Here is a 27,896-nt window from a genome sequence, read left to right on the forward strand (position 1 = left end):
GAGCCCATTCACCATAGCCAACATCCACAGCACTGCAGCAACCCAATATCTCACCTTGCTGTTCAAGGGGCATTGTGTACAAAGACTGTGCAGGTTCTGCTGATCTGATATACTGTAACTTGGCTGTGTATGGATCATGTTAGACACAATACACCAACAGTGATCTTGAGTCACGTGCACCACTACTTCTGCTCCTCATCCTGACAGACTCCACTCCAAACAGAGTGCTCCATCCTGAAGAGTGTTCTATGCTATTTTGCTCTCACCCTGACTGGAACCTCCAACATGTTGGCTTCCAGTAATATTTAATACTGAGGCCTTGATGGTGTTGGAATCGGTTGTTTTATTAAGTATCTTTATAAGACGTTAGTTGAGTTAACACAAGACTAAAATCATAATTTTAATTGTAGTAGGCCTCTGTTAGTCTCAATAGACCATGGATTTGCGCCTTGGAAAGTTTCCAGGGCACAAGCCTAGGCAGGTTCTATTTTATGGAAGACCAGCGGTTGCCCAAGCTGCAAGTCTCCCCTCTCCACGCCACCGATGTTGTCCAAGGGAAGGGCATTAAGACCCATACAGCTTGGCACCGGTGTCATCGCACAGCAATATGTGGTTGTGTGCCTTGCTCAAGGACACACACGCAGCCTCAGTCAAGGCTCGAACTAGCGACCTTCAGATCACTAGACCAACGTCTTAACCACTTGCCCGCGCACCAACACAGTTTTAATTGTAATATCTTTCTGACTGACATAATTTGTATTTGTATCAATTTGCATCTTGAACAAGCTCATGTATTTTTCACAGTATGTGGTGGTCAGTCTTCACTTACTGGCAGAAAGAGGCTATTTTTTTAATTGGCTATGCATTAGCACGTTATACACGTTATAATTGTGCAGCTTTTTTATTGGATTCTGTTATGTAAGGAATTTCTGTTATCTTGAGTATAAAGGGGATAGATTTGTCAGAAGTGCCATATCGAATCCATTGAATCTTTAATTTCTCGTCTCTCATCTGGCTTGTTTCACTGTACCTTTGTCGGCTTAGTATCTGTCTTTTGTTTAAACTTTAAATAAACAGTCAGAAAGAATCAAAGTTTCCCCCTCATTCCTGAACTCCTAAAAGAACCCAGGGACAGAAAATTACCGAGATCTCGCAATGGTGAGGAACTTTTGATAACCTATGTTGCTTTCTAGAGGAAACGCTCTTGATAGGTATTTACGGCGATGGGCAACGGTGTGCCCGTGATGAACCAGGCTGAGCCAACTACTCTCCACAGCTTCTTACATTCCTGCACATTTGAATCGCCACACCAGACCATGATGCACCCTGTCAGGACACTCTGGCCATTACAACTGGAGAAGTTATTTGTTTGGTGACACGCCAATCCTCCAAAGAAAGTAAAGACGCGGGCCTGCTTTCCTTCAGATGCATTTTTGTGACTTCGGACCTTGGCCTGAAACATCAACGATTCCTCTTCCCCATAGATGCTACTTGACCAACTAAGTTCCTCTCGAACTGGGGTTCTCAAACTTTTTTAATGCCATGGACTGCTACCATTAACCAAGGGGTCCCTGCCCCCCAGGTTGGGAGTCTCTTCTCTAGCAGATTCACAGACTGGCTCCCAGGTTGGCAGGTCTGTATTCTGAGCAGAGATAGAGTCGGCTAGTTCTTTGTTCTCTGAAGTTTAGAAGGAGAAATTACCTCACTGAAACTTGGGAAGTATTTGAGACTTTCTATGTAATTGTGGGAGATGATTCCACTGGCAGAACACTTAACTAGGGTGGTCAGAATCTCACAATGAGGGTTAGAGAGGAGAAGAAAGGTCTTCACTTGGAGGCTGGTGAGTGCCTGGAATTCTCTACCCCAGGGGTTCCCAACCCAGGGTCCACGGGCCCCACGGTTACCAGTAGGGGTTCATGGCATAATGAAGATTGGGAACCGCTGCTCTACCCTGAATGACTGTGATGCTCAGTTGGGGTTTACATTCAAAACAGAGAGCTTGATTTTCTAGACACTGAGAAATTCAGGAGATGTGAGGATAGGGCAAGAATTCCTGGGCATTAACATCTCAAATGACCAGTTCTGGGCCCAGCATGTAGGCACAATTACAAAGAAGGCATGCTTCTACTCTCTTTTGTGCTGAAGGATGTTTGGATGTCACTAATTACTCTAACTACTGAACTCTAGAGATGTCCTGAATGTGTGTATCGTGCATTGGTACAGAAATTCCAATGCAGAGTCGCGGACACAGCCCAGTCCATCACAGGTACCACTGCCCCATTACTGACAGCAACTACCAGCGATATTTCCTGAAGAAGGTGGCATTATTATCAAAGACCCAAACATTTGGGTAATGCCCTCCCCTCGCTGTTACCCCACCATGTTTGCCCACCTCGGTCCAATGCCGATGCATATTGCCATCTCTGCCCACCGGCCTGGCACCTACCGGGGCTTCTCGCCTGTGCCGATCTGACAGATAATGCTGTCCATCCAGCCCACCAGCTCGCGAACCAGGCCGAAGAAGCGAATCTTGTCGCCGGTGGTGGTGAGCTGCAGCTTCCGCTGTTCGCAGGTGCCCAGCAGCTCCTTCCAAGCCTGCATCACTCTCTGCTCCTGCACCTGAATGGCCTCGGCATTCTCGCCGGCATACACCGTGCGCAGCTGGGCAGCGTGCTCCTGTAACTGCCTCACCTAGTAATCGAGAAGACACTTCTTCATAAGAGTCATGGAGAAATACGGTGCCAAAGCAGGCCTTTCAGCCCGTTGAGTCCATTCCAAACATCAAACCTAGAAAACCTACAGCACAATACAGGCCCTTTGGCCCACAAAGCTGTGTCGAACATGTCCTTCCCTTAGAACATAGGTGTCAAACTCAAGGCCCGCGGGCCAAATCCGGCCCGGCGTACAATTATATCAGGCCCGCGAGATCATTTTAGATGGATCTATTATTTTAATTATTAATGGCCCGGCGATATGAAGCCTATGATTGTAAGTTAATACCAATCATAAAAATAATGCTTGCTCAGCAGTCTTCTTCATAAGAAATGGAATTTGTGAAGTGAAACACTTTGTAGTTATAGCAGAGACTGAGACACATGAGAACAGGCTGAAAAAACGGAGGCAATGAAAGCTGCGTTCGCACGCTTCCGACTGATCCGGCCCACATGAAGCTGCATTTTGCCCAATCCGGCCCGTGACCTAAAATGAGTTTGACACCCCTGCCTTAGAACTACCTAGGCTGACCCATAAGCCCTCTATTTTACTTCTTTTTTTGTAATTTATTTTTTTTATTGAAGTTCATCATCAAACAAACATTTCCATAAGATGTATTTCAGGCATTATACATATATATCATATATTCACATATGTCAAATCTCCACATAGTATTTATCTGAGGTATACACTTATAGAAAAGAGTGGAGAGAAAAAACAAGCAAAAGGAAAAAACTATGTACAAGTAGGGAGTGATTTTTTTTTACAACAGATTCATTGATCTGTGAGAATAAAATCAGGCCTATGAGGCATTATGTAGTTAAACCAATTTTCCCATTATGAATCAAATTGTTCCATTGTATGATTAACAGATGCTGTTATCTTCAGCCCTCTGTTTTTCTAAGCTCCAGGAGTCTCTTAATAAACCCCTATCGTTTCCGCCTCCACCACTGACGCCGACAGCCCATTCCACGCACTCACCACTCTCTGTGATAAAAACTTACCCCTGACATCTCCTCTGTACCTACATCCAAGCACCTTAAAACTATGCCCTCTCATGCTAGACATTTCAGCCCTGGAAAAAAGCCTCTAACTATCCACACAATCAATGCCTCTCAACACCCAATTCTACATTAATTCTATTTTTAAAATCAGATTCAGATTTAATTATCACATGTACCGTACTAGTGCATATAGCTGGGGTGCCTAACACTCCTGCACAGTTCTATATTTGCCAACTTAGAGCGGAGCGCGTTTTTGTAAATCTGGTGGGAGCAAAGGACATTGGGAATGGCGAGGGTGGAACACTGTGAGAGGGCTGTGGGACAGGTGTTAGAGAAGGAGTGTCAGAATAGGGTGGGTGTGGCGCAGGTACAGACACACCCAGCCCCGAGATACCAGGCCAGGACATTCGATTCCGAACAATTGGTTTATTGATCATTACAGAATGTCTCTCTGGTGCTTCCCACTCCCTCCCCCTTTTCCCAAACATGATTCCCCTCTCCCTGCCCCCTTCGCACTTTCAGTCCACAATACAGAATTGCACAACCTTTATACAGTTCATTGAGTATATGTTACCTGGGTTTCAGCACCTAAGATACAGAGAAAGGTTGAACAAGTTAGGTCTTTATTTTTGAAGCGTAGAAGGTTGAGGGGGGACTTGATAGAGGTATTTAAAATTATGAGGGGAATAGATAGAGTTGACGTGGGTAGGCTTTTTCCATTGAGAGTAGGGGAGATTCAAACATGAGTTGAGAATTAAGGGGCAAGAGTTTAGGGGTAACACTAGGGGGAACTTCCTTACTCAGAGAGTGGTAGCTGTGTGGAATGAGCTTCCAGTAGAAGTGGTAGAGGCAGGTTTGATTTTGTCACTTAAAAAAAAAATTGGATAGGTATATGGACAGGAAAGGAATGGAGGGTTATGGGCTGAGTGCAGGTCGGTGGGACTAGGTGAGAGTAAGTGTTCAGCACAGACTAGAAGGGCCGAGATGGCCTGTTTCCGTGCCATAATTGTTATATGGTTATATCAACTCAAATTCTCAAATACAGTATATTAATAACATTGTTTTTCCTAAGGTTTGAGGAAGACTTAGGACAAGCTCAGACTTGGTGTATAAGGAGCCTGAGAGGTGACACAAAGCAGGAGGATAGAATCATGACCAGAACAGACAGGGTGAGTGCACTCAGTCTTTTTCCCAAGTGGGTGAAATCAAGAGCTGGAGACCATTAAAAACACAAGAGATTCTGCAGATGCCAGAAACCCAGAGTTCTCTGAGGCCTCCACTGGCCAGAGTCAACCACGGACGTTGTGTCCTATCTGTCTAGATACTCAAGCCTGGGCAGTACAATACAATAAGTGTTGCCCACTTCACAAGCACCCCCTCTCCCTGTATCTGATGAACCCAAATGAAAGGCAGAGACCAATATAGTTTGGCACCTGCAGCATTGCTGGAGTTGTCAGTCAGCATTGAACTCAATATAGGACGACTTTAGGTACTCCAGCTCCGAATTCTTCCCTTGGAGTTTACTCCTGAAGCTTTTCCCTAGGAGATCACGAAATCCTAGGATTTCCCTAGGTCGGAGATCAAAGTTTTCCTTCTAGATGAGCTGCCAACCACGGCTGATGAACCATCTGCCCAAAGCAACTAGCTTTAAGGTGCCAATAATCTGCTTTTGCCCCTTCTTTTAGTAGCTAAGCCACACGCGAAGGCCAGAAGCCGGACATTGTCAGAGGCCCTTCATGATACACATCATTGGGAGAATTTAATAGATGGTAGGAACTTAATCCTAATACCCCCACCCCCCAACAACTATTACAACCTTAAGAAATCCAGAGTGACACATGCAAAGTGCTGGAGGAACTGTGCAGGTCAGATGACTCCTACGGAAAGGAATAAAGAGTTGATGTTTCGGGCTAAGATCCTTCAACAGGACTAGGGAACATTAGCTTAAATTGAAAAGGGGAAAAAAAATTAATAGTAACATAAAGGGCAAGTTTTGGTTAAAGGGTGGCATGAATATGGAACAAGCTGCTAAAAAAAGTGGCTGAGGAAAGTACAATAACAGCGTTTACAAGACACGTGGACAGGTACATGGATAGGAAAGGATTAAGACCAGTGGAACTGGCATCTTGTTCAGCTTGGACCAGTTGGTCTATGAGTTGTCTATGATTCAAAGTCCATGTAACCATGCCCTGTTCTCGTTACTGCAGTTCAGTCACTGGATCCAACCACCACCATTGGCAGCAGTGGTGAGGAACAAGAAGGTGTGGTCAAGGGAAGCGGTGGAGCACTTACAGGACTACTTTGAATCGGTGGACTGGACAGTATTCAGGGCCTGATCTTAAAGTGTGAATGAACACGCCACAGTTGTCACCAACTCCATCAAGACCTGTGTGGATAAGTCTGTGCCTGCATGGTCATATCGTACAAACTGTACCCAAACCAAAAGCAACTGAAGAACCTGGAGATTCGTAGATTGCTGAGGGCTATCAAGGATAGTGAGTGATTCAGCATTATAAAGAATTCTAAGGTTCGACCTATGGAATGCTATTTTAAAAGTGAAAAAAAAACACAATCCTGATTGAATCTAGAGACAGAATCGGATGTAGGTCGGCTCCAGCAGGGTTTGCAGGCGATTAACTCCTTCAGGGTGAAACCTAACAATAAATGGCTGTGAAGCTTCACTCCCAAATGAGCTCAATGCCCTTTATGCACGCTCAGAAAAGGAGAATAAAACTACACCCGTGATCTCTGCCTCGGAGGCTGATATCGGAACATCTTTTAAGACGGTGAAGCCCTTGCAAGGCAGTCCTAATGGTGAGCCTGGCAGGGCTCTGATAACCGTGGCAACCAACTGGCAGAAGTGCTCAAGGACATCTTCAATCTCTCACTGCTGCAGTCAAAGGTTACCACCGACGTCAGAAAGGTGACAACCACACTAGAGCCCAAGAAGAGCAGGGTGAGCTGCTTCAGTGGCTATCACCCAGTTGCACTCACATCTACTGTGACGAGGTGCTTTCAGAGGGTGATCATGGCCAGAATCAACTCCTGCCTCAGCAAGGAACTGGACCCCTCTGCAATTTGCCTATCGCCACAATAGGTCTACAGTAAATGCAATCTCACTGGCTCTCCACTCAGCCTTGGGTCACCTGGACAACAGCAAGACCTATGTCAGGCTGCAGCTCAGAATTTAACACAACCTAATCAACACACAGTTCTAATCAAGAAGCTTCAAAGCCTGGGCCTCGGCACCTCCCTCTGGAACTGTATCCTTGACTTCCTCAGCAGGAGACCACGGTCAGCATTAATCAGAACTAACAATTCCTCCTTGTTGACAATCAACACCGGCACATTTCAAGGATGGGGGCTCAGCCCACTGCTCTACTCTTTCTACCCCTATGACTGGGTGGCTAGGCACAGCTCAAATGTCATCTATAAATTCTGTATCATAGTTGGCACAATTTCAGATGGTGCTGAAGAGGCATACAGGAGTGAGATAGATCAGCTGGTTGAGTGGTGTCGTAACAATGCTGTACTCAACATCAGTAAGAACAAGGACTCTGGACTTCAAGAAGGGGAAGTCAAGGGAACACACACCAGCAGGGATCAGCAGCGGAAAGGGTGAGCAGTTTTAAGTTCCTGGGTGTCAACATCTCCAAAGGTCTACCGTATGCTGGGTCCAGTATACCGATGCAATTAAAAAGAAGGCATGTCAGTGGCAAATTTCTACAGATGTGGCATAGAAAGCATTCTAACTGGTTTATTCACCATCTGCACAGGATTGGAAAAAAGATGCAAGCTGTAGTAAACTCAGCCAGCTCCATCATGGGCACCAACCTCAGCAGCATCGAGGTACAGGAACCTGAAGAAGCACACTCAGTGTGTCAGGAGCAGCTTCTTCCCTTCTGCTGTCAGATTTCTGAATGGAACCCATAAACACGACGTCACTACATTTTTGCTTCTATTTTTGCACTAGTTATTTAATTTAATGTTTTATTTATAGTCCTTATTATAAAGTAGCTTTTTAAATTATATATTGCAATGTACTGCTTCTGCAAAACAACAAATTTCATGACAAATAGCAGTGATATATATATACACACACACACACACCCACCCACCCACCCCAGGGTGCCCAAGACTTCTGCATAGTCCTGTATTTGTCAGCATAGAGTAGACAGCGAGTATGTAAATCTGGTGAGAGCAAAGGATGTTAGAATAGTGAAGGAGGAGTGCCAGGGGAGGGGTGTGGGACAGGTGGCAGAGAAGGAGTGCCAAGGGCAGGCGTGGGGAGTGGCACGGGTGCAGATACCAGGGGGGTTAGTTGATTCCAAACAATTGGTTTATTGACCATTACACATTGTCTCTCTGGTGCTTCCCGCTCCCTCCCCTCTCCTTTCCCTCTTTCGCAACCATGATTCCCCTCTCCCTTTCCACTCTCACTCCATGATAAAGAATCAGATCAGAATCAGGTTTATCATCACTCACATATGTCATGAAATTTGTATTTTTTTTTGTGGCAGCAGTACAGTACAATACATAAAGTTACTACGGTATTATGCAAAAGTCTTAATGTGCCAAAGACTATATTTCTCAGTACTGTAGAAAAGTACAGTACTGTAGAAAAGCATAAGAACAGGCCCTTGACCCATGAAATCATTTTAAACTACATCTTTTCTGAATGTATCTAAAGCACAGAACAGTACTGCATGGTACAGGCCCTTCAGCCCACAATGTTGTACCGACCATTGAACCTACTCCAAGATGAATCTAATACTTCCCTTCCTTGTAGCCCTCACCAACCCCCCCCAATTTTCCTTCATCCATGTACATGATCCATGTTACTCCATTCTCTGCACAATTGTTTTACAGACTGTTAAACACCATCTGTTAACACCATTTCCCCTGTCAGCCTGTTCCAGGTACCAACGCTCTGTGTAAAAAACAACGGGCTCCACATTTCCCTTTTCAACTTCCCCCCCCCCAACCATAAATGCACATCTGCTAACACTTGATATTTCAACCCTGACAAAAGGTTTCTGAGTCAATCCAATCTATGCCCCTCACAAATTTTATACATGTGCTGTAACGACTGAACCAATAGGTTGCAAGCAACACACGAATGCTAGAGGAACTCAGCAGGCCAGGCAGCTTCTATGGAAATGAAGAGACAGACAATGGTCTGGACTGAGACTCTTCTTCAGGACTGAGAAGGAAGAGGGAAAATGCCCGAATAAAAAGGTGGGGGTGAGGAGAAAGGAGGCCAGCTAGAAGCCAGGTGGGTGAGAAAGGCAAAAGACTGGAGAGGAAGGAATCTGAAAGGAGAAGAGAGTGGATTGTAGGAGAAAGGGAGGGAGGAGAGAACCCAGGGTGAAGTAATAGGTAGGTGAGAAGAGGTAAAAGGTCAGAGTAGGGAACAGGGGAAGGGAGGGAAGAATTTCTTTTTACCAGAAGGAGAAATAGTAATTCATACCATCAAGTTGGAAGCTACCTGGAAGGACCATAAGCTCTTACTCCTCCACCCTGAGAGTGGCCTCTTCTTGACTCAAGAGGAGGCCTTGGACGGAATGGGAATCGCAATTAACATGTATGGCCACAGTGAAGTTCCACTTTTGGAGTATGGTGCAGCGGAACTCCATGAAATGGTCCCCCAGTTGATGACGGATCTCACTAACGGAGAGGAGGCAGCATCGAGAGCACCGAACCCCACCGGCAACCTCAGTAGATTCGCAGGTGAAGTGCCGCCTCACTTGGAAGGTCTGTTTGGGGCCTTGAATGGAAGTGAGGGAGGAGGTGTATGAGCAGTTCTAGCACTTCTTAGACTGCTTGCGGGGTTAAGTGCCGGGAGGGAGGTTAGTGGGGAGGGACGAATGGACAAGGGAATCACAGAGGCAGCAATCTCTGCAGATAGTGGAGAGGTGGTGGTGGGGGAGGTGGTAACAACACGTTTAATGGTCGGATCACGAACACAGTCAGTTTACAAGTTGAGTGTCCGACAAACAAATACCTGCACAACCAGGGCTTGTATGTCATGCTCAAAGGAACTCAGCATTCGTTGTAGAGTAAAGGTGCTGCTGGAATCGCCGACAGCGACGTCCGGAAGCAGCTTGTGTTTCTCCTCAATGTGGCCAGCAACCTCCTTGCAGTCGCTGAAGAACTTGTGCAGCTCCTGGGAGGCCGACAGCATCTGAGCCCGCGTCTCTATCAGCTCCAGCAGGTCCGCCCAGGCCTCGCCGACGCCGTCCTTCCACTCCGCGATGGTGGCAGCGTCGCTGTGGCCATAATCGATCAGCTCGTCCACCATCTGATTCACCGTGTTCACCCGCTCCTGCCCGATCATCCCAGTCTCGTGGGCGAACTCTGTGAACTTCTCCAGTAGTAACTAAAGGAGAGAACCAGAGCGTTTCCAATCTTTATAAACAATTACATTAAAGAATCACAGAAAAACATGTCTCTGCTTTTTCAAGATGTCAAGGAGATGTGGCTTGTTACCATTCATATTAACAAACATCTACAGCAGGGGTTAAAGGCAGTTGGACATGGACATGGATAGGAAAATTTACAGCAGAGGTTCTCAACATTTTTTATGCCATGGACAAATACCATTAACGGGGGGGGGGGGTCCCATGTAAACTAGGTTGGAAACCCCTGGTTGAGAGCGAAATGGACCTCAACTAGGAAACAGGACAAGCTCAGTTCGGCACCTTGGTCAGCATGGACCAATGGGGCTGAATGGCCTGTTTTCCACGCCGTATGACTCTACCCGTTTGTGAAATATCATCTCAAGGGCAGGAAGCTCGATGCCTTAAAATCTTGCAAAGAACAATGATAACAAGTACGTGTGAGATTGGGGTCAGAGATTATATCTTCAGCATTTTGACTGCCCACCAACCTTCCAAACTCAACTTTCTCATTGGGTCATGGAGAGATACAGCAGAGAAGTAGGCCATTTGGCTTACAGAGTCTATACTGGTAATCCATTTTTACCCAACCTTAGTAGACCCATCAAAAACACAAGAAAGACTGAAGATACTGGAAATCTAAACCAACACACACAAGATGTTGGAGGAACTCAGCAGGTCGGACAGCATCTATAGAAATGAATGAACAGTCAACGTTTCAGGCCAAGACCCTTCTTCAGGACTGAGAAGGAAAGGGGAAGATGCCAGAATAAAAAGGTGGGGGAGATGGAAGAGGCTAGCTGTAAGGTAATAGGTGAAAACAGATGGGTGGAAAAGGTCAAAGGCTGGAGAAGAAAGAATCTGATAGGAGAGGAGAGTGGACCATAAGAGAAAGGAAAGGAGGAGGGGACGCAGGGGAAGTAACGGGCAGGTGAGAAATGAAAGCTCAGACGACAGAATGGGGGGGGGGAGGAATTTGTTTTCTAGAAAGAGAAATTGATGTTCATGCCATCAGGTTGGAGGGTACCCAGACAGAATATAAAGTGGTTCTCCTCCACCTTGAGGGTGGCCTCATCTCTGCATACAAGGAGGCCATGGACCGACGTGTCGAAACGGGAGTGGGTATCAGAATTAAAATACTTGCCCTCCAGGAAGTCCCGCTTGTGGCGGATGCTAGGGAACTTGTTGATGAAGTGGTTCCGCCCAATTTACATCAGGTCTCACCAACATAGTCAGGAGTCACCAACTCCTGACCAGTCAGGAGCACTGAAAACAACAGGTGACCCCAGCCGGTTCATGGGTGAAGTGTTGCCTCATCTGGAAGGACTATCTGGGACCTGTACAGTAGTCCCATTTTTTTATTCTCCACCCAATCCCCTCAATTCTACACAGATCACTCACATACAACCTAGGGGCAATTTCAAGCAACTAATCAATTTACCAACCCCACATACATTTAGGATGTAGGAGGAGACCTGCACGGTCACGGGGAGGACCTGTAATCTCCACACAGGCAGCACTGGGGATCGGGACTGAAGCCAGATCTCTGCCGCTACAAGGCAGCGGCCCCACACATCACACCACTCCCACCGTCAAGTCTCACTCACAGTGACATGCTCATAATCTTGGCCAAGCTCTGGAGATCCGGCGACCACCTCTCGCTCGGCGATCCACTGCTCGAGCTCGTCAACCTCGCGGTTCAGCTGGAAGAGCCAGTAGCGCTGCTCCAACTTGCCCTTCCTTTCCTCGGCCAGGTCCTTCAGACTCACGTACAGACGGTCGATCTGTGATTGCTGCTTGCTGATCTGCTCGCTGGACCAGAAACACAAAGGGTTAACTCTCTGCAGGAAGCTAAGGGTCACCTGGTTAGAGACAGGATGTCAGTCAGCTAGAAGAAGGTGCAGAAAAGATTAACAAAGACAATAGCGGCATGGGAGGGTTGAAGTCAAAAGGAGAGACTAGAGATGCTAGGGCTTCTCCCCCTGCAGTGTAACAGACTGAAGGATAACCTTATAGATACATATACACAATCATGAGGGACATAACTAAAGTGGAAGGTCACAGTCTTTTTCCCAGTGTAGAGGAATCTAAAACCAGGGGACACAGGCTTGAAGTTTGAGGGGAAGGATTTAAGGGAGATCCCAGGGGTATCTTCAACACACAACAGGTGGTGGGAACAAGCTGTGAGAAGAAGCTGTAGAAGCAGGTGTTTGCTAGAAAGAACTACAGTCTACAAATCAGTGAATTCGAATGACTCAAGGACAGTGGAAGTTGACAAACCAATCGTCTTTGTTCTTGCCATGAGGTCGAAGGAACGGAGGCTGCCATTTTGTGAAGCTGCTCTGCATCCTTTATTTTGTGAACTGGTTTTGCTTGGCTCAGTCAGTGTTTTAAAGTAGACTCAATGATGCTCCAGGTAATCTGCTGGATTAGAGATAATTTTCAAATAAGAAGTTATTTGTGAGGTGTTCTTTGGATAGATCTAACATGCAGGTTTAAGAATGGTGGAGTCTCTGTCTGTATTGAGTGATTAGAATTGGCTACATGTTTGGTACTCGATTTAAAACAAAGAGCCATAGATTGTCACCTGTGGAAGAAAAACATTAAATGCAAGCTCGTTTGGATCAGAACCAAAAAGGGAGTGCTATAGGTCAGATGACCCATGCTCAATAACATTGAAATGCAACATTTGAACTGGTTAAAGATTAAATACAAAAGTAGTGGCTTCAATTGCGAAATACACAATTCTCTCCAGAGAGCAACTATCATGGATGTGGAAGTACCTCATGGACATGTGGAGAACGGAGCAGGGCCATGAGGAGCGCATGGGCCAGCATTGACTTCTTCTCTGGCTATTACCTTTTCTATTCCTTGAATGTTCATGGAGGGTCAGGAAAACTAAGGTGAGCGCATGGGTATTTGGTTGTGTAAATTCACATGCTCTTTCACTGAGACAATAAAGGTACTTTCTGGCACATACCGATTCTCTCTGTGCCTCATTGATCATTATTAATAAGGGGTATATCCTTGTAACACCGGCATAAGTACAATCTTTAAAAGGCATTTGTACAGGTGTGTGAAGAGAAAGGGTTTAGAGGGACACAGGCCAAATGTAGGAAAATGGGTCTAGCCCAGATGACTAACATGGTTGGCATGTAGAGTTGGGTGAAGAGATTGGAACCCTGTTGGATAACTCTGTGACGAACTCAACAGTTGCCTAGCAATAAAGGTTAACTTTGTCACATGTGCAGCAAAACATACAGTGAAATAAATAGTTTGCATCAATGACCAAACACCATCTGAGGATGCGCTTCGGCCAGTCTGCACATGTTGTCATGCACCTGGCACCAACGTAGCACGCTCACAACTTACTAACCCTAACTCCTGCTACTTTGGAACGTGAGACGAAACTGGAGGAAGACCAGTCATGGGAAAATGTACAAACTCTTCACACACAGCAGCAGAAACTAAACCCCCATCACTGATACAGTAAAGAACCGTAGTTCCCAGAAAACTTCAATCAGTTAAACCATCTCCTCCCACTGGCCACTTCTTCAATAACAACAGAAGCAGAGAACCACATAACATACAGTAACAGTAAACCATGATAAAACACTAGTCATGTCTTCTGTATGTTAAAAAGGTCAAAAGGTAGAGGGCAGGCTAAGAGTGGTCCACCAGTCCTCCAAGCTTGAGGGCTCAGCTCAGGGCTAACAACCTTGGCTGGTAAAACAACATTGTTATGGAAATAGCAATGACAAGTCCTTCTGCATTTCAGTGTGATGGTATTGCTGAGTCTCCACCCAGAATTTGGATGACTGACAGTAATGTAAACCAACAGGAAGCTACTGACATGATGAAGGAAGCCCTGAACACTGCCAGAGATGGAGGGTCTTCACTAATGCCCTGAACATCAGTGGCATAATGGACAGTAAGAAAGATGATAAGAGGCATAGATCAAGTGGACAGTCAGAGGCTTACTCACAGGCCGAAAATGGCTAATATGAGGGGGAGGGCATAATCTTAAGATGATTTTTGGGAAGCACAGGGAAGATGTCAGAGGCAGCTTTTTCCACACAGAGAGCTGTGGGAGTGTGGCACACCCTTCTAGGGTGATGGTAGAGGCAGGAACGTTAGGGGCATTTATGAAACTCTCAGACAAGCACATGGATGATTGGAAATTGGAGGGCTTTGTAATAGGGGTGGGTTAGATTGATCTTAGAGTAGGTTAAAAATTAGTCACAACATCGTGGGCTGAAAGATCTGTACTGAGCTGTGATGTACTATGCTCTATACTTAAAATGTCTGGTAGAGGTTCCGGTACAAGGTGACATGGCAATAACATCTAAAATAGAATCACGATCCAATGAAATAGAGAAATACACTGGACAACATTTTTTTTCGGAAATGTTGCTTCCTCAAAATTTTTATTTTTGTGTATCATAGTCTGCTTGAAACTGAACCCAAATATACTTTCTAATTACTTGCATCATGTAGGAATTTGGAGAAACAAGCAATTAATTTTTATTGAATATAATGTGTTTACTTACACAATGTTGCTGACATTTTACAATAGTTCAGCTAAGTTAAAAATGTTCTGTTGATGATTTTCATTTGTATTCAGTGTCTGAGGCTTCTTGCTTAAGTGCCCAACAATAATCAGCCAGTATTGATGGATTTCAGTTGCCCTGATACCGCTTCTCCATGACCACAATGTCCTGGTGAAACCTTTCACCGTGCTCATCACTGATAGTGACAAGATTGGCAGGGAAGAAGTCTAAATGGGAATGCCAAAAATGAATCTTTAGCTACAGGTTGCACTTCATGGTTTTGTATGCTTGAAGCATGTCGTCAACCAGCTGCACATAGTTTGGTGTTTTGTAGTTGCCAAGACAATTTTCAACATCTTTGAATGCCTTCCATGCGATTTTCCCACTAGAAGTTCTTCAAATTGCCTGCCATTGATGGCCTGTTTGATTTGTGGATCAACAAAAATGCCTTCCTTGATCTTGGCATTAGTTATTTGGACTTGAATTATGAATTGAAATAACAAATACAGGCGATTTAAAAAAAATACAAGAAATTTCATGGTGATTTACAAGATTAGCAGCTCAAAATCCATAAGATACACCTAAAAGTATTCAGGAAGCAAAAACTTTGTTGTCCAGTGCTATTAAGGACACTTGCCAGACAGGTAACCAAGATGTGCGATAAGAGTAAAGTAAACAAGGTCAGGAAACAAGGCTGATGGTGTAGCTGGTACAGCCATATCTCACAGCCAGGGACCAAAATTCAAACCCTGACTGCAGCTGCTGTCTGAGTGCAGTTTGCTTGTTCTCCCTGTGATGGCTGGTTCTAGGCTACAGTATATGGCAAAGTGGCCAACATAATTAAAGGCCCTACCCAACCTAGAACCTTCTTTTCTCTCCACCCCTCTTACTGAGAAGATAACAATGTACATTGCACCAGGTTCAAGGACAGCTTCTATCTCATTGAACAGTTCCATAACATGGACTCTTGACCTCACAATCAACCTTGTTATGGGCATGTACTTATTGTCTACCTGCACTGCACTTTCTCTGTAACTTTAACAACTTTTCTGTATCCTGCTATTTTTCCCTCACATTTCCTCAATGTACTGCTGTGTTGAAATAATTTGTATGAGTGGATTGCAAAGTAATGTTCTTAACTAGAGCTTGGTATGTGTGACAATAATAAACCAATTTATCAATTCATTTAAGTCTATGACTCTCCTTTAAGCAGTGATAATTGAAAGGCACAAAAGAGTCTGCAGATGCTGGAAATTCAGAACACCACATAAAAAGTGCTGAAGGAACACAGCAGGTCAGGCAGCATCTATGAAGAGGATTAAACAGTCAACATTTCAGGCTGAGACCATTCATTAGCATTGATGGGGATGTTCTGATGAAGGATGAACTACCTGAGATATTGGCTTTACGTTTCTCTCCACAGACACTGATCAGATTGTAAAGCATACACATTATTTGTAGAATCTGTCCTGGGTTCAGCATACAAATGCTATTACGAAGAAAGCATTAAAGTCCCTCTATTTTCCTCAGAAGTTTGTGGAGATTCGGCATGACATCTAAAACTTTGACAGACTTCTATAGCTGCACGGTGGAGATTATACTGATTGGTTGCATCATGGCCTGGTATTGGATTACCAATGCCTTTGAATGGAAAAGCCTACAAAAAGTATCCGATACAGCCTGATTCAGCACAGGTGATGTCTTCTCCACCATTGAGCACTTGTAGAAGGGATGCCATCGAAGGAAAATAGAATTCACTATCAAAGGTCCTCACCATCCAGACCATGCTCTCTTCTCGATGCTGCCATCAGGAAGGAGATACAGGAGGCATGAAGTCCCACACCACCATGTCAGGAATAGTTATTACCCCACAACCATCAGGGTCTTAAACAGAGGGGAGAACTTCATTCACACCTACACTGAACTGATTCCACATCTTATGGACTCATTTTTAAGGTCTCAAAACTAATGTTCTTGATATTTATTGCATATTTACTTATTAATATTTTTTTTTCTTTTTTGTTTCTGTATAGCTTGTTAGGGTGTTGGGCTAGAGGTTCATCTCTAACGAAGGAAGTGTAAGGAGCTCCTTCCTTCTGCTAGCCTGCAAGTAACCCTTGGGCAAAATGTAGCACCTGCTTAGCCCCTGATCAGAGTCACATGGAGCCATAGGAGCAGGTGGTGGATGGTCGCATGAGCAGCCGATGCAGGTCACAAGTCCTGGTTATGCGACCACTGACGCCTGGCATACCACCTCCTGAAGAGTATTGATAATGGCTGGGCTCACCAACCGAACAGAAAGAGACAATGCAAGCCACTACTGTAGAAACATTTGGCAAGAACAATCGAGTGAGTGAGGCCTCTGCCAGTCAGGGTCAACCCTGGATATTGCGTCCTAGCTGTCTATCTAGCAAGCCTGGGCAGTACAATACGGAGAGCAAGCTGTTGCCCACGTAGCAAGCTCCATCTCTCCACGCATCTGATGAACCCAAAGGAACGGCAGAGACTATAACAGTTTGGTATCAGCAGCATCGCAGGAGTTGCCAGTCAGCAATCAATTCAACTTAGGACTGCCTTAGGGACCCCAGTTTCAGATTTTTCCCCTCAGGGTTTACTCCGGAAGCCTTCCCCAGAATCAATTTAACTGCAAGGTAGCGGAGGTTTGAGCCCCATCTATCCGAACTGACTGGTTTTAAGGCGCCAGTAACCTGCCTTTGTCCCTTCTCCTGTTGGTAAAAACAGTTCCCCTGGGTTTAATGGCTAAGCCACATGCGAAGGTCAGGAGTTGGACTTGGCTGTCAGAGGCTATTTGAGATGCACGCCATTGGGAGCATTTAATAGGTAGTGGGAGCTTATCTCCATTACCACCCCTGGCTATAATAACCTTAAGGAAAGCCAATATCATACAATATAGCACATCGTAATGATGATGATGACAGTTTATTGTCTTCTGCGCATTGACTGTTTGCATGTCTTTATCGTATGTGGTTTTTCATTGATTTTATTGTGTCTCTTAGTATTTTTTGTGAACGCACGCAGGAAAATGTCTCTCATGGTGGCATATGTGTACTTTGATAATAAATTTACTTTGAGCTTTGATTTACAATTGTTGGCATTCGGATTCAAATTATGAAAATTCTGATATACGTAAATAAGGAAAATTGGTTTGAAAGGAAAAGCGCCAACAAATGGAGAACATCAGCTTAAAATAATTCGCAGAAGAGGCTACGTTATGATCTAGACCATACATCTTGAAAAAAAATGAAAATCAAAAATCAGAATCAGGTTTAATATCACTGGTATAGGTCATGAAATTTGTTGTTATGCAACAGCAATACATCACAATACATAACAACAAAAACTGAAAATTACAGTATATATATGTGTTTAAAAGTTAAATAACTAGAGCAAAAAGAGAGGGAAAAAAAGTACTGAGTTAGCGTTCATGGGTTCAATGTCCATTCAGAAATCTGATGGGAGAGTGGAAGAAGCTGTTCCTGAATCGTTGAGTGTCTGCCTTCAGGCTCCTGTACCTCCTCCCTGATGGCAGAGGCAATGAGAACAAGGTATGACCTGGGTGATGGGGTCCTTAATGATGGATGCCATATTTTTGAGGCATCACTCCTTGAAGATGTCCTGGATGCTGGGGAGGCTAGTGCCCATGATGGAGCTGACTGACTTCACAACTTTCTGTGTCTTGCTTCGATCCTGTGCAGTAAAATCCTCCTTGCTCCCGCCATACCAGACAGCGATGTCGTCAGATAGAATGCTCTCCATGGTACAGCAGGCAGTTAAGGAACATTAAATGATACATTGCCCTTAATTGCAAGAGGCTTTGCCTTCATGGGCACTATACAAACCTGGGATGAATGCCCATCTGAAGTGAGTACGATTAGCCTAACCTGTGGGATGTGGGAGGAAACTGAAAACCCCAGGGGGAAATCCATCTAATCTCAAGGAAAATGTACACACACACACACACGGTACTGGAGGTCAGGATCAAACCAGAAATGCAGGAGCTGAGGTTCTAAAATTGTGCCACCTCATTCAACTTTCCCAACCTATCAGCACTGGATAGAGAGACATCCTTTTAGAACAGAGATGAGGAGGAATTCCTTCAGCCAGAGAGTGATGAATATGTGGAATTCATCGCCACAGGTAGCCGTGGGGGCCAAATCTTCAGGAATATTTAAGGCAGCGGTTGACAGGTTCTTGATTAGTCAGGGCATGAAGGGATATGGGGAGAAAGTAGGAGTTTGGAGCCAAGAGGGAAAATGGATCAGCTATGATGAAATGGGACAGCAGACTCAATGGGTCAAATGCCTTAATTCAGCTCCTATGTTTTACGGTTATTCCTCAATTCCCTTCATGCTCATATACCCACTGGTAGGTCATCTGCAGTGAACTGACAGTAATTCAATTTGCCCTGCCTCAGGATACAAGGCTGCTGGCTACATTACCTCTCTGAGTGTCCTTCATCCAGTAACGCTCTACACATCTTCGAGAGCTCGCAAATATTCTCTGCGTAATCATCGATAGTCTGCTCCAGGGTCAGGTGTTTCTTCAACAGCTGGAGAGAGCTCTGCTCATCCTACATTAAGAACAGTACAAACACCTCGTGAAAAAAATTGCTGTTCTAAGTAAACAGAGAGGCAATGTAGAAGTGGGAGCATCAACTTCAGTGACCTCTTGATGCAATGAGACTTCTACTAAGTCAAACATCACATTGATTCCCAAATGTTCTGGAACCCTCTGTACTAAAAGTGGCGCTAGCATTGGAAAGGGTCCAGAGGAGGTCCATGAGAATGAGACTGGGAATAGAACATTGAACATAGAATAGTACAGCACATTACAGGCCCTTCGGCCAACAATGTTGTGCTGACCCTCAAACCCTGCCTCCCATATAACCCCCCACCTTAAATTCCATATACCTGTCTAGTAGTCTCTTAAACTTCACTAGTGTATCTGCCTCCACAACTGACTCAGGCAGTGCATTCCATGCACCAACCACTCTCAGAGTGAAAAACCTTCCTCTAGTATTCCCCTTGAACTTCCCTGCTCTTACCTTAAAGCCATGTCTGAGCAGTGGTGCCCTGGGGAAGAGGTGCTGGCTGTCCACTCTGTCTATTCCTCTTAATATCTTGTACACCTCTATCATGTCTCCTCTCATCCGCCTTCTCTCCAAAGAGTAAAGCCCTAGCTCCCTTAATCTCTGATCATAATCCATACTCTCTAAACCAGACAGTATCCTGGTAAATCTCCCCTGTACCCTTTCCAATGCTTCCACATCCTTCCTATAGTGAGGCGACCAGAACTGGACACAGTACTCCAAGTGTGGCCTAACTAGAGTTTTATAGAGCTGCATCATTACATTGCGTCTCTTAAACTCTATCCCTCGACTTATGAAAGCTAACACCCCATAAGCTTTCTTAACTACCCTATCTACCTGTGAGGCAACTTTCAGGGATCTGTGGACATGTACCCCCAGATCCCTCTGCTCCTCCACACTACCAAGGATGAATGGGTTAACGCTTGAGGAGCGTTTGATAGCTCTGGGCCTGTACTTGCTGGAGTTTAAAAGAATGGGGGGGCGGGGGCGGGGAAATCACATTCACGTATCTAATCGCATCAATTTCATCAATCTATTGAATATTCAAAGACCAAGATAGAGTGGATGTGGAGAGGATGTGCCCAATCATGGAGGACCAGAGGATCAGAATAGAAGGTTGTCCCTTTAGAACTGAATTGATAAGAATTTTTTTTTTTTAGCCAGTGCATGGTGATTCTGTGGAAGCCAAGCCACTGGGTACATTCAAAGCAGAGGTTGATAGGTTCTTGATTAATAAAGGGTGTCAAAAGTTATGGGGAGAAAACAGGAGAGAATGGGGTTGAGGGGTTAAAAAAAATCCATGATAGAATGGCAGAGCAGACTTGATGGACCAAATGCTCTTGTGTCTTATGCTGCGACATTTCCAAACACCCAACGTCATTCCCAGGTTCACCTGCTTCCCACTTCTGCTGAAAAGATCCACCCAGCCCTCAACTATTGCGTAGGCAAAAGACGTTGGGATTTACCGTGCCTGTCACAGCCTTCTCACCGATCAAATAATTAACTGAAAACTTTCCATTTATTTCCCGCAGACTGACAGTTCACAAATCATGTTTTATCATTTCAAAAATTCTGAATGGAAAGTCAATAAATTTTCACATGAACTTTTAATTGCCAAGCCTCACTGAAATTGTGCATTTATTTTGCATTAAGAGGTGCATTTGACAAAGGGCTCCTTCGGCAACTCTCCTCTGGTTTACCATTGCAGAGTATCAGGAAAGAAATTACTTATTCCATCACCTCCCCTTTCCGCTCCTACATTCCCTCCCTAGTCATCCATCTTCTCTTGGACTTGTGCAATTTGCAAATGGGTCAGTGTCTGCAGCCAGCCTAAGTTGAAGCTGGGGGCCAGAATTAACTGCAGAACGCTCTTCGGCATCTGGCCCGGCCATTCCACAGTCAGTTTCACTACCTGAAGGCGCTGAAGGACTAGTTCAGAAGGGCTAAGGCAAGCAACAAGGATTGGTTGGAGCAGACTGAGAAGGAACAACAAAATCTGGGTTTGCAACCGAGTTTACAACTTTCTGCAACTTTTTCCCATCCCGTGCAGTGGCCCCTTCACACCGGACAGCGATGCAAACAGTTAGAATGCTCTCCACAGTACATCTGAAGAAATTTGCAGGAGTCTGTGATGACATACCAAATCAGGAACGTTCATATCGTGACCCAGTTAATCCGAAAGGAGACCAATCCTGACACCACGCGCCAAACAAGAATGGCTGACTGTCTGATGTGACACGCTAAAAAAAAAACACAGATCTCCTCAAACTCCTATTGAAATATCGCAGCTGCTGTGCCTTCTTTGTAATTGCATCGATGTGTTGGGCCCAGGGTAGATCTTCGGAGATGTTGACACCCAGGAACATGAAACTGCTCACCATTTCCACTGCTGATCACTCAATGAGAACTGGTGTGTACTCCCTCTCCCGTTCCGAGAGCCTACAATCAATTCCCCGGTCTTACTGACATTCAGTGTAAGGTTGTTGTTGCGACACCACTCGACCAGCTGATCTACTTCACCCATGTACGCCTGCTCATCACCAGCTGAAATTCTGCCAGCAGTCGTTGTGCCACCGGCAAATTTAGAGATGGCTTTTGAGCTGTACCTAGCCACTCGGTCGTGAGCATAGAGAGAGTAGAACTATGAGCTAAGCACTCGTCCTTGAGATGCTCCAGCGAGGAGATGTTATTTCCAAAGAGGAGCAGCACCCCATGGAGCCCAACAAGTGACATGCTAGTCTGTTTCTTTCTCTTAAAAGTAATAGATTCAACATACTGAGTCATGAATTTAAAAGCGTTTTGCACCATGTCTTCCTTTCCGCTGCTTTTATTATTAATTCAGTCTATTTTTAAATAAAAATACCTTCTCTGCCTGCCCCAGACCTACCCATTCCCAACAGACCATCCATTAGATACACAAGAGTTACTGCAGATGCTGGAAATTTGAGAAGCACACACAAAAATACTAGACTCTAGGTTCCCAACCCGGGGACCACAGACCCCGCAGTTTATGGTAGGCGTTCATGGCATAAAAAAGGTTGGGAACCCCCATCAGCTAGGAACTCAGCAGCTCTGGAGGAAAACAGTCGAAGCTCGGGCTGAGACCCTTCATTGGAACTGGAAAGGAAGGGGGCAAAAGCTAAAATAAGGAGGCTGAGGGAGAAAGGTAGCATAACCTGTCAGGTGATATGTGAGACCAGGTGAGGAGGAAAGTGGGGTAAGGTGGGTAGGAAGAAAGGGGACGTCCTCTCACGTTCTCACTCTGGCTAAAGTCACCTTCCTTCCCAGTCCTGAAGAAGGGTCTCAGCTTTTATGTCCCACACGGTGTTCCTCCAGGTGTGTGTGTGTGTGTGTGTGTGTGTGTGTGTGTGTGTGTGTGTGTGTGTGTGTGAGAGAGAGAGAGTATGTGGTGGGTGTGTGTGTGTGTGTGTGAGAGAGAGAGAGAGTGTATGTGGTGGGTGTGTGTGTGTGTGAGAGAGAGAGTATGTGGTGGGTGTGTGTGTGTGTGAGAGAGAGAGAGAGTATGTGGTGGGTGTGTGTGTGTGTGTGAGAGAGAGAGTGTATGTGGTGGGTGTGTGTGTGTGAGAGAGAGAGTGTATGTGGTGTGTGTGTGTGTGTGTGTGTGTGTGTGTGTGTGTGTGTGTGTGTGTGTGTGTGTGTGTGTGTGTGTGTGTGTGTGTGTGTGTGTGTGAGAGAGAGAGAGTATGTGGTGGGTGTGTGTGTGTGTGTGTGTGAGAGAGAGAGAGTGTATGTGGTGGGTGTGTGTGTGTGTGAGAGAGAGAGTATGTGGTGGGTGTGTGTGTGTGTGAGAGAGAGAGTATGTGGTGGGTGTGTGTGTGTGTGTGAGAGAGAGAGAGTATGTGGTGGGTGTGTGTGTGTGTGAGAGAGAGAGTGTATGTGGTGGGTGTGTGTGTGTGTGTGTGTGTGTGTGTGTGTGTGTGTGTGTGTGTGTGTGTGTGTGTGTGTGTGTGTGTGTGTGTGTGTGTGTGTGTGTGTGGTGTGTGTGTGTGTGTGTGTGTGAGAGAGAGAGAGTGTATGTGGGGGGGTGTGTGTGTGACTGAACATCAACTCGGACAGAAGGAGGAATGAAACAACTTGAATTTCTCTGAAGCATTTTCATCTGCACGTCTTTCATCCTGCCCCTACGCCCACACAGACGCGGGGCTCAGGATGGAAGAGGTTGCCGTTTCCCATCAGGAGCTCCTCACCTTGCCTTTCTCATCTGTCATCATGTGCAGCTCCTGCTCGCTCAGCCAGGACTCCACCTCGCTGGCATCAAAGTAATACTGCTGGGCTTGCTGCGTCGCGAGCAACCTCTGCTGCCGCTGCTGCGTCTCTTCCTGCAATGCGTTCCACAGCTCCTGCAGCCGGTCCAGGCTCAGGCGCACAGCATCGGCCTCCGGGCTCTGAATCGAAGCAATGTGTCCAGCCCGCTCTATCACATCACCGATCCGAGGCTGGTGCCCTTGGATCTCCCACTGGAGAGTCTGTGAACATCAAAGACACCAAGCATCACACAGAGCTGGGAGAGTCCTTGGCTAAGGGATTCAAAACAGTTACTACTGCACCGGGAAGAATGACCGTGGCAGGGCAGGACTGTGGAGACACAGGGAACCACAGATGCTGGAAACTAGAGGAATAAACCATCTGCAGGAGGAACTCAGCGAGCAGCATCCGTTGGACGGGAGGGTCCACCTGTAGGATTTTGACCCAACACATCAACAGCTAATCTACTGTTAGAATATTGCGCCCATTTCTGGTCACCTTCTTATCGGGAGGTCATGGAAGCTTTAGAGAGGATGCAGAGGAGATTTACCAGGATGCTGCCTGGATCAGAGAGTATGTCCTCTGGTTAAGTGATCACAGGTTAAGTGATCTACGAGATTTTCTCCTTGCAGCAAAGAAGAGCTGATTTGATAGAGGTGTACAAGATGACAAGAGGCATAGATCGAGTGGATAAACAGAGACTTTTTCCCAGGGTGGAAATAGCTAATATGAGGGGGCATAATTTTAAGGCGATTGGGAAAAAGTAGGGCGGGGGAATATAAGAGGTAAATTTTATTACACAGAGAGTAGTGGGTGCAAGGAATGGCTTGCCAAGGACAGATACAATTAGGGGCATTTAAGGAAGATAGATAGATATACATGATAGAAAAATGTAGGGCATTGAAAGAGGGAAGAGTTAGATTGAACTTAGCACTGCATCGTGGGCTGAATGGGGCTGTACTGTGCTGTATCAGAATCAGATTTAATATCACCAGCATATGTTGTAAAATCAGTTGACTTTTTAGCAGCAATGCAATGCTACTGCACCGGTAAGAATGACTGTGGCAGGGCAGGACTGTGGAGACACAGGAAACCACAGATGCTGGAAACTAGAGGAATAAACAATAATAATAATAGGGAGAAAAACTGAATTACAGTAAGTTTTTATATATATTAAATAGTTAAATTAAGTAAGTAATGCAAAAATAAAAATAAAAAGTAGTGAGGTAGTGCTCATGTGTTCAATGTCCATTCAGAAATCTGATGGCAGAGGGAATGAAGCTGTTCCCGAATCATTGAGTGTGTGAATTCAGGTTCCTGTCATTCCTTCCTGATGGTAGCAATTTGAAGAGGGCATGTCCTGGGTGATATGGGGGGGGGTCGGGGGTCCTTAACGTTGGAAGCTGCCTTCTCGAGGCGTTGCTCCTTGAAGATGCCCTGGATGCTGGGGAGGGTAATGTCCTTGATGATGGAGCTGACGGAGTTCACAACTTTCTGCAGCTTACTTCAATCCCGTGCAGTAGCTACCCTTCCACCCTTTCATCAGACCAGCGATTCAGCCAGTTAGTACACTCTGCACAGTGCATCTGCAGAAATTTTCAAGTAGTATCCTACATTCAGAGTTTCTTTCGTTCCGCAGATGCTGCTCAACCTGCCGAATTCCTCCAGCAAATTGTTGCTAAGTTACCGTGCATCAGCTTTCCTGCCAATGGGTGAGTGACTGCTAATTCACTCGTCTATTAATTGATGAAATAGCATTTACTCCAAAAGCAGGGAATATCTGAAGCTTGACCCATCCAAGCAGGGGATCCATACAAGTAATGGCCAATCTGTCACACTCCTCACACAGCCACCTGCCTTTTAAACATTCTTCTGTGCAATTTTCCACAGGCAAAATAAGCATTTCGTCCCATTTATTCTACACCTGGTGATGCAGATCCTGCAGACAGTGTATGTACTGTTGGGAAAACATATGCAGCATTTAGAACCAGTGGTGACGAAGAGGAGGAGTGGAGGTATGTCTCTACCGAAGGAGGTGTGAGGCGCTCCTTCCCTCCACCAGCCTGCAGGTCACCCTTGGGCAAGGTGTAGCACCTGCTTAGGCTCCCTCACCCCTCCCCAGATCAGCATCATGTGAAACCATGAGAGCAGGCGGTGGATGGTTCCTTGGGCAGCTGGTGCATATCACAAGTCCTGGTTAAGTGGCCTCTGACACCAGGCAGACAATCTCTGAAGAGTATTGATAATGGTTGGTGTCAAACCTCTGGTAAAGACACTGCCCACCAGGTGTGGGTGTGATTCAGAGGAGAGGATGGTTGCCGAGGGAAACTTGTGGGATGTGACAGAACACACACACAAAGTGCCGGAGGAACTCAACAAGTCGGGCAACATCTATGGAGACAGCAACCCCGTCCATAGATGCTGCCTGACTTGCTGAGTTCCTCCAGCATTTTGTGTGCTTGTTGCTCAAGATTTACAGCATCCGCAGAAATCCCTTGTGGACTGCAATCACTTACAGTGGTGGTAAAGAGAGACAAGTACTTGTGGCTTGTAGACACAAGAGAATGGCTGATGCTGGAATCTGGAGCGGCTAAGAAACAGCTGGAAGAACTCAGCGGGTTGAGGGACCCCTCCTGCACTCTCCGTCATGATGCAGGGTCTTGACCAGAGACAACTCCTTTTGGCACATTGACCTTCATAAATCAAACTATTGAGTATATGAGATGGGATGTTATGCTCAAGTTGGAGAGGCTAAATTTGGAATATTGCGTTCAGTTTTGGCCACCTTCCTACAGGAAAGATGTAAGTAAGGTTGAAAGAGTGCAGAGAAAATTTACAAGGTTGTTGCTCGGTCTGGAGGACCAGAGTTATAAGGTTAAGATTTATTCCTTGGAATGTACAAACGTTTGTAGAAGATCGAGAGGAGATTTGATAGGAGTATACAAAATTATGAGGGGTATAGATAGGGTAAATGCAAGCAAGCTTTTTCCACTGAGGTTGGGTGGGATTATAACCAGAGGTCATGGGTTGAGGGTGAAAGGTGAAAAGTTTAAGGGTGCCATGAGGGGAAACTTCTTCACTCAAGAGAGTTGAGAGAGTGTGGAACGAGCTGCCAGCAGAAGTGGTGCATGCAAGCTCGATTTCAACACTTAAGAGGAGTTAGGATAGGTACATGGATAGCAGGCATATGGTGTAGGTCAATGAGAGTAGGCACTTAAAAAAGGCTCAGCAAGAGCTAGATGGGCCAAAGGGCCTGTTTCTGCGCTGTACTTTTCTATGACTCCTTCAGCTGTACAGATACTGTTAAAGTCCCTGAGTTACTCCTGCAGTTTGCTGTTTGCTTGTGGCTGGATGAGTATGCAGCCTTTTGGTACTAATACCCAGGTTGCCCGTTATCACTCTCGTCATCTCAGAGAGTGGTGCAGCAGGTAGTGTTGACCACCCCACTTCACCACCCCAGCCAACTCACAGTTCCTACAACCCAGGTCCCCCCCTGAACTTCGGTGCTGCCGGTGTGGAGTTTGCACGCTCCCCTTGTCATTGTGTGGCCCTTGCTTTATCCTGCATCTCAGAGGAGTGTGGAGAGTTAAATACCTGCAACAAGCAGCCCCTTTCACGCAGGTGGGCAGCAGGAGAAATGACACAAAACTGGCCCATTTAAACCCAAGAATGGTCACATAGAAATCAAGTTCATGAGAATGCTCCAGAAGCCAGCAGTAACTCGATGGGGCAAGTGGCCTCCTTCTATGTCTTAAACAAATACAGAATTCTCTGTGCCTGTCACTCACCTGAAGTTTCTTCAGAAGAAGCTGTACTGTTTGTAGATTGACGCCATGGTCCTTGGACTTGGCCAATGGCAAACGTTCCTCAACCCAGAGCTGTGAGACATAAAACAATGGGCAGGCACTCAAGATACTAAGAATTAACTTAAATAGTTATATGATTATATTATGATATAGCAGCATTGCAGTATTTCTATACAGTACAAGAGGCATTGTGACATACAGGCCATCCCCAGGTTACCAATGTCATATTTATGGAGAAGACCAATACACATAAACAAGGTCCCATATTATTCATTATTAAGCTTAAAAATCCAACATACATGCATCCATTCCTATGAATGCAGAACTAGCTTTTTCCTCTCTCACTATTTTTAGTCCATGTTCTTCCTTACAATGGGCAACGATTTTTCCCCCCAAAGTGCCGCTTCCTCTAAAATTGTCTTTGTTTATGACAGTCCATTTGAAGCTGAACACAAATATAATTTCAGACTACTTTATCATGTTGAAATTTGGAGAAGCAAGACATTAACCTTTTTTGAACATAATGTGTTTAATTGCATAACGGCACTGTT

The 27,896-nt window shown here is 45.4% G+C and overlaps 1 protein-coding gene across 5 annotated transcripts in view; it reads right to left on the reverse strand.

Annotated features, from left to right (window-relative positions):
- Positions 1 to 27,896, reverse strand: part of LOC132381474 (spectrin beta chain, non-erythrocytic 1-like) — a 210,632-nt gene that overhangs the window by 25,962 nt on the left and 156,774 nt on the right. For all 5 annotated transcript variants that reach the window (XR_009508044.1, XM_059950906.1, XM_059950908.1 and 2 more), the window contains 6 exons: positions 27,328 to 27,417; positions 23,482 to 23,760; positions 19,125 to 19,255; positions 11,722 to 11,926; positions 9,721 to 10,095; positions 2,447 to 2,691 (listed from right to left, as the gene is read on the reverse strand). Coding sequence is in view for 4 of the 5 variants with exons in the window: in XM_059950906.1 (XP_059806889.1) it covers positions 2,447 to 2,691; positions 9,721 to 10,095; positions 11,722 to 11,926; positions 19,125 to 19,255; positions 23,482 to 23,760; positions 27,328 to 27,417 (1,325 nt within the window). In the remaining variant the exon portion in view is untranslated. The remainder of the gene's footprint in view (positions 1 to 2,446; positions 2,692 to 9,720; positions 10,096 to 11,721; positions 11,927 to 19,124; positions 19,256 to 23,481; positions 23,761 to 27,327; positions 27,418 to 27,896) is intronic.

Source organism: Hypanus sabinus, chromosome 26 (genome assembly GCF_030144855.1).
Source record: "Hypanus sabinus isolate sHypSab1 chromosome 26, sHypSab1.hap1, whole genome shotgun sequence".
NCBI lineage: Eukaryota > Metazoa > Chordata > Chondrichthyes > Myliobatiformes > Dasyatidae > Hypanus > Hypanus sabinus.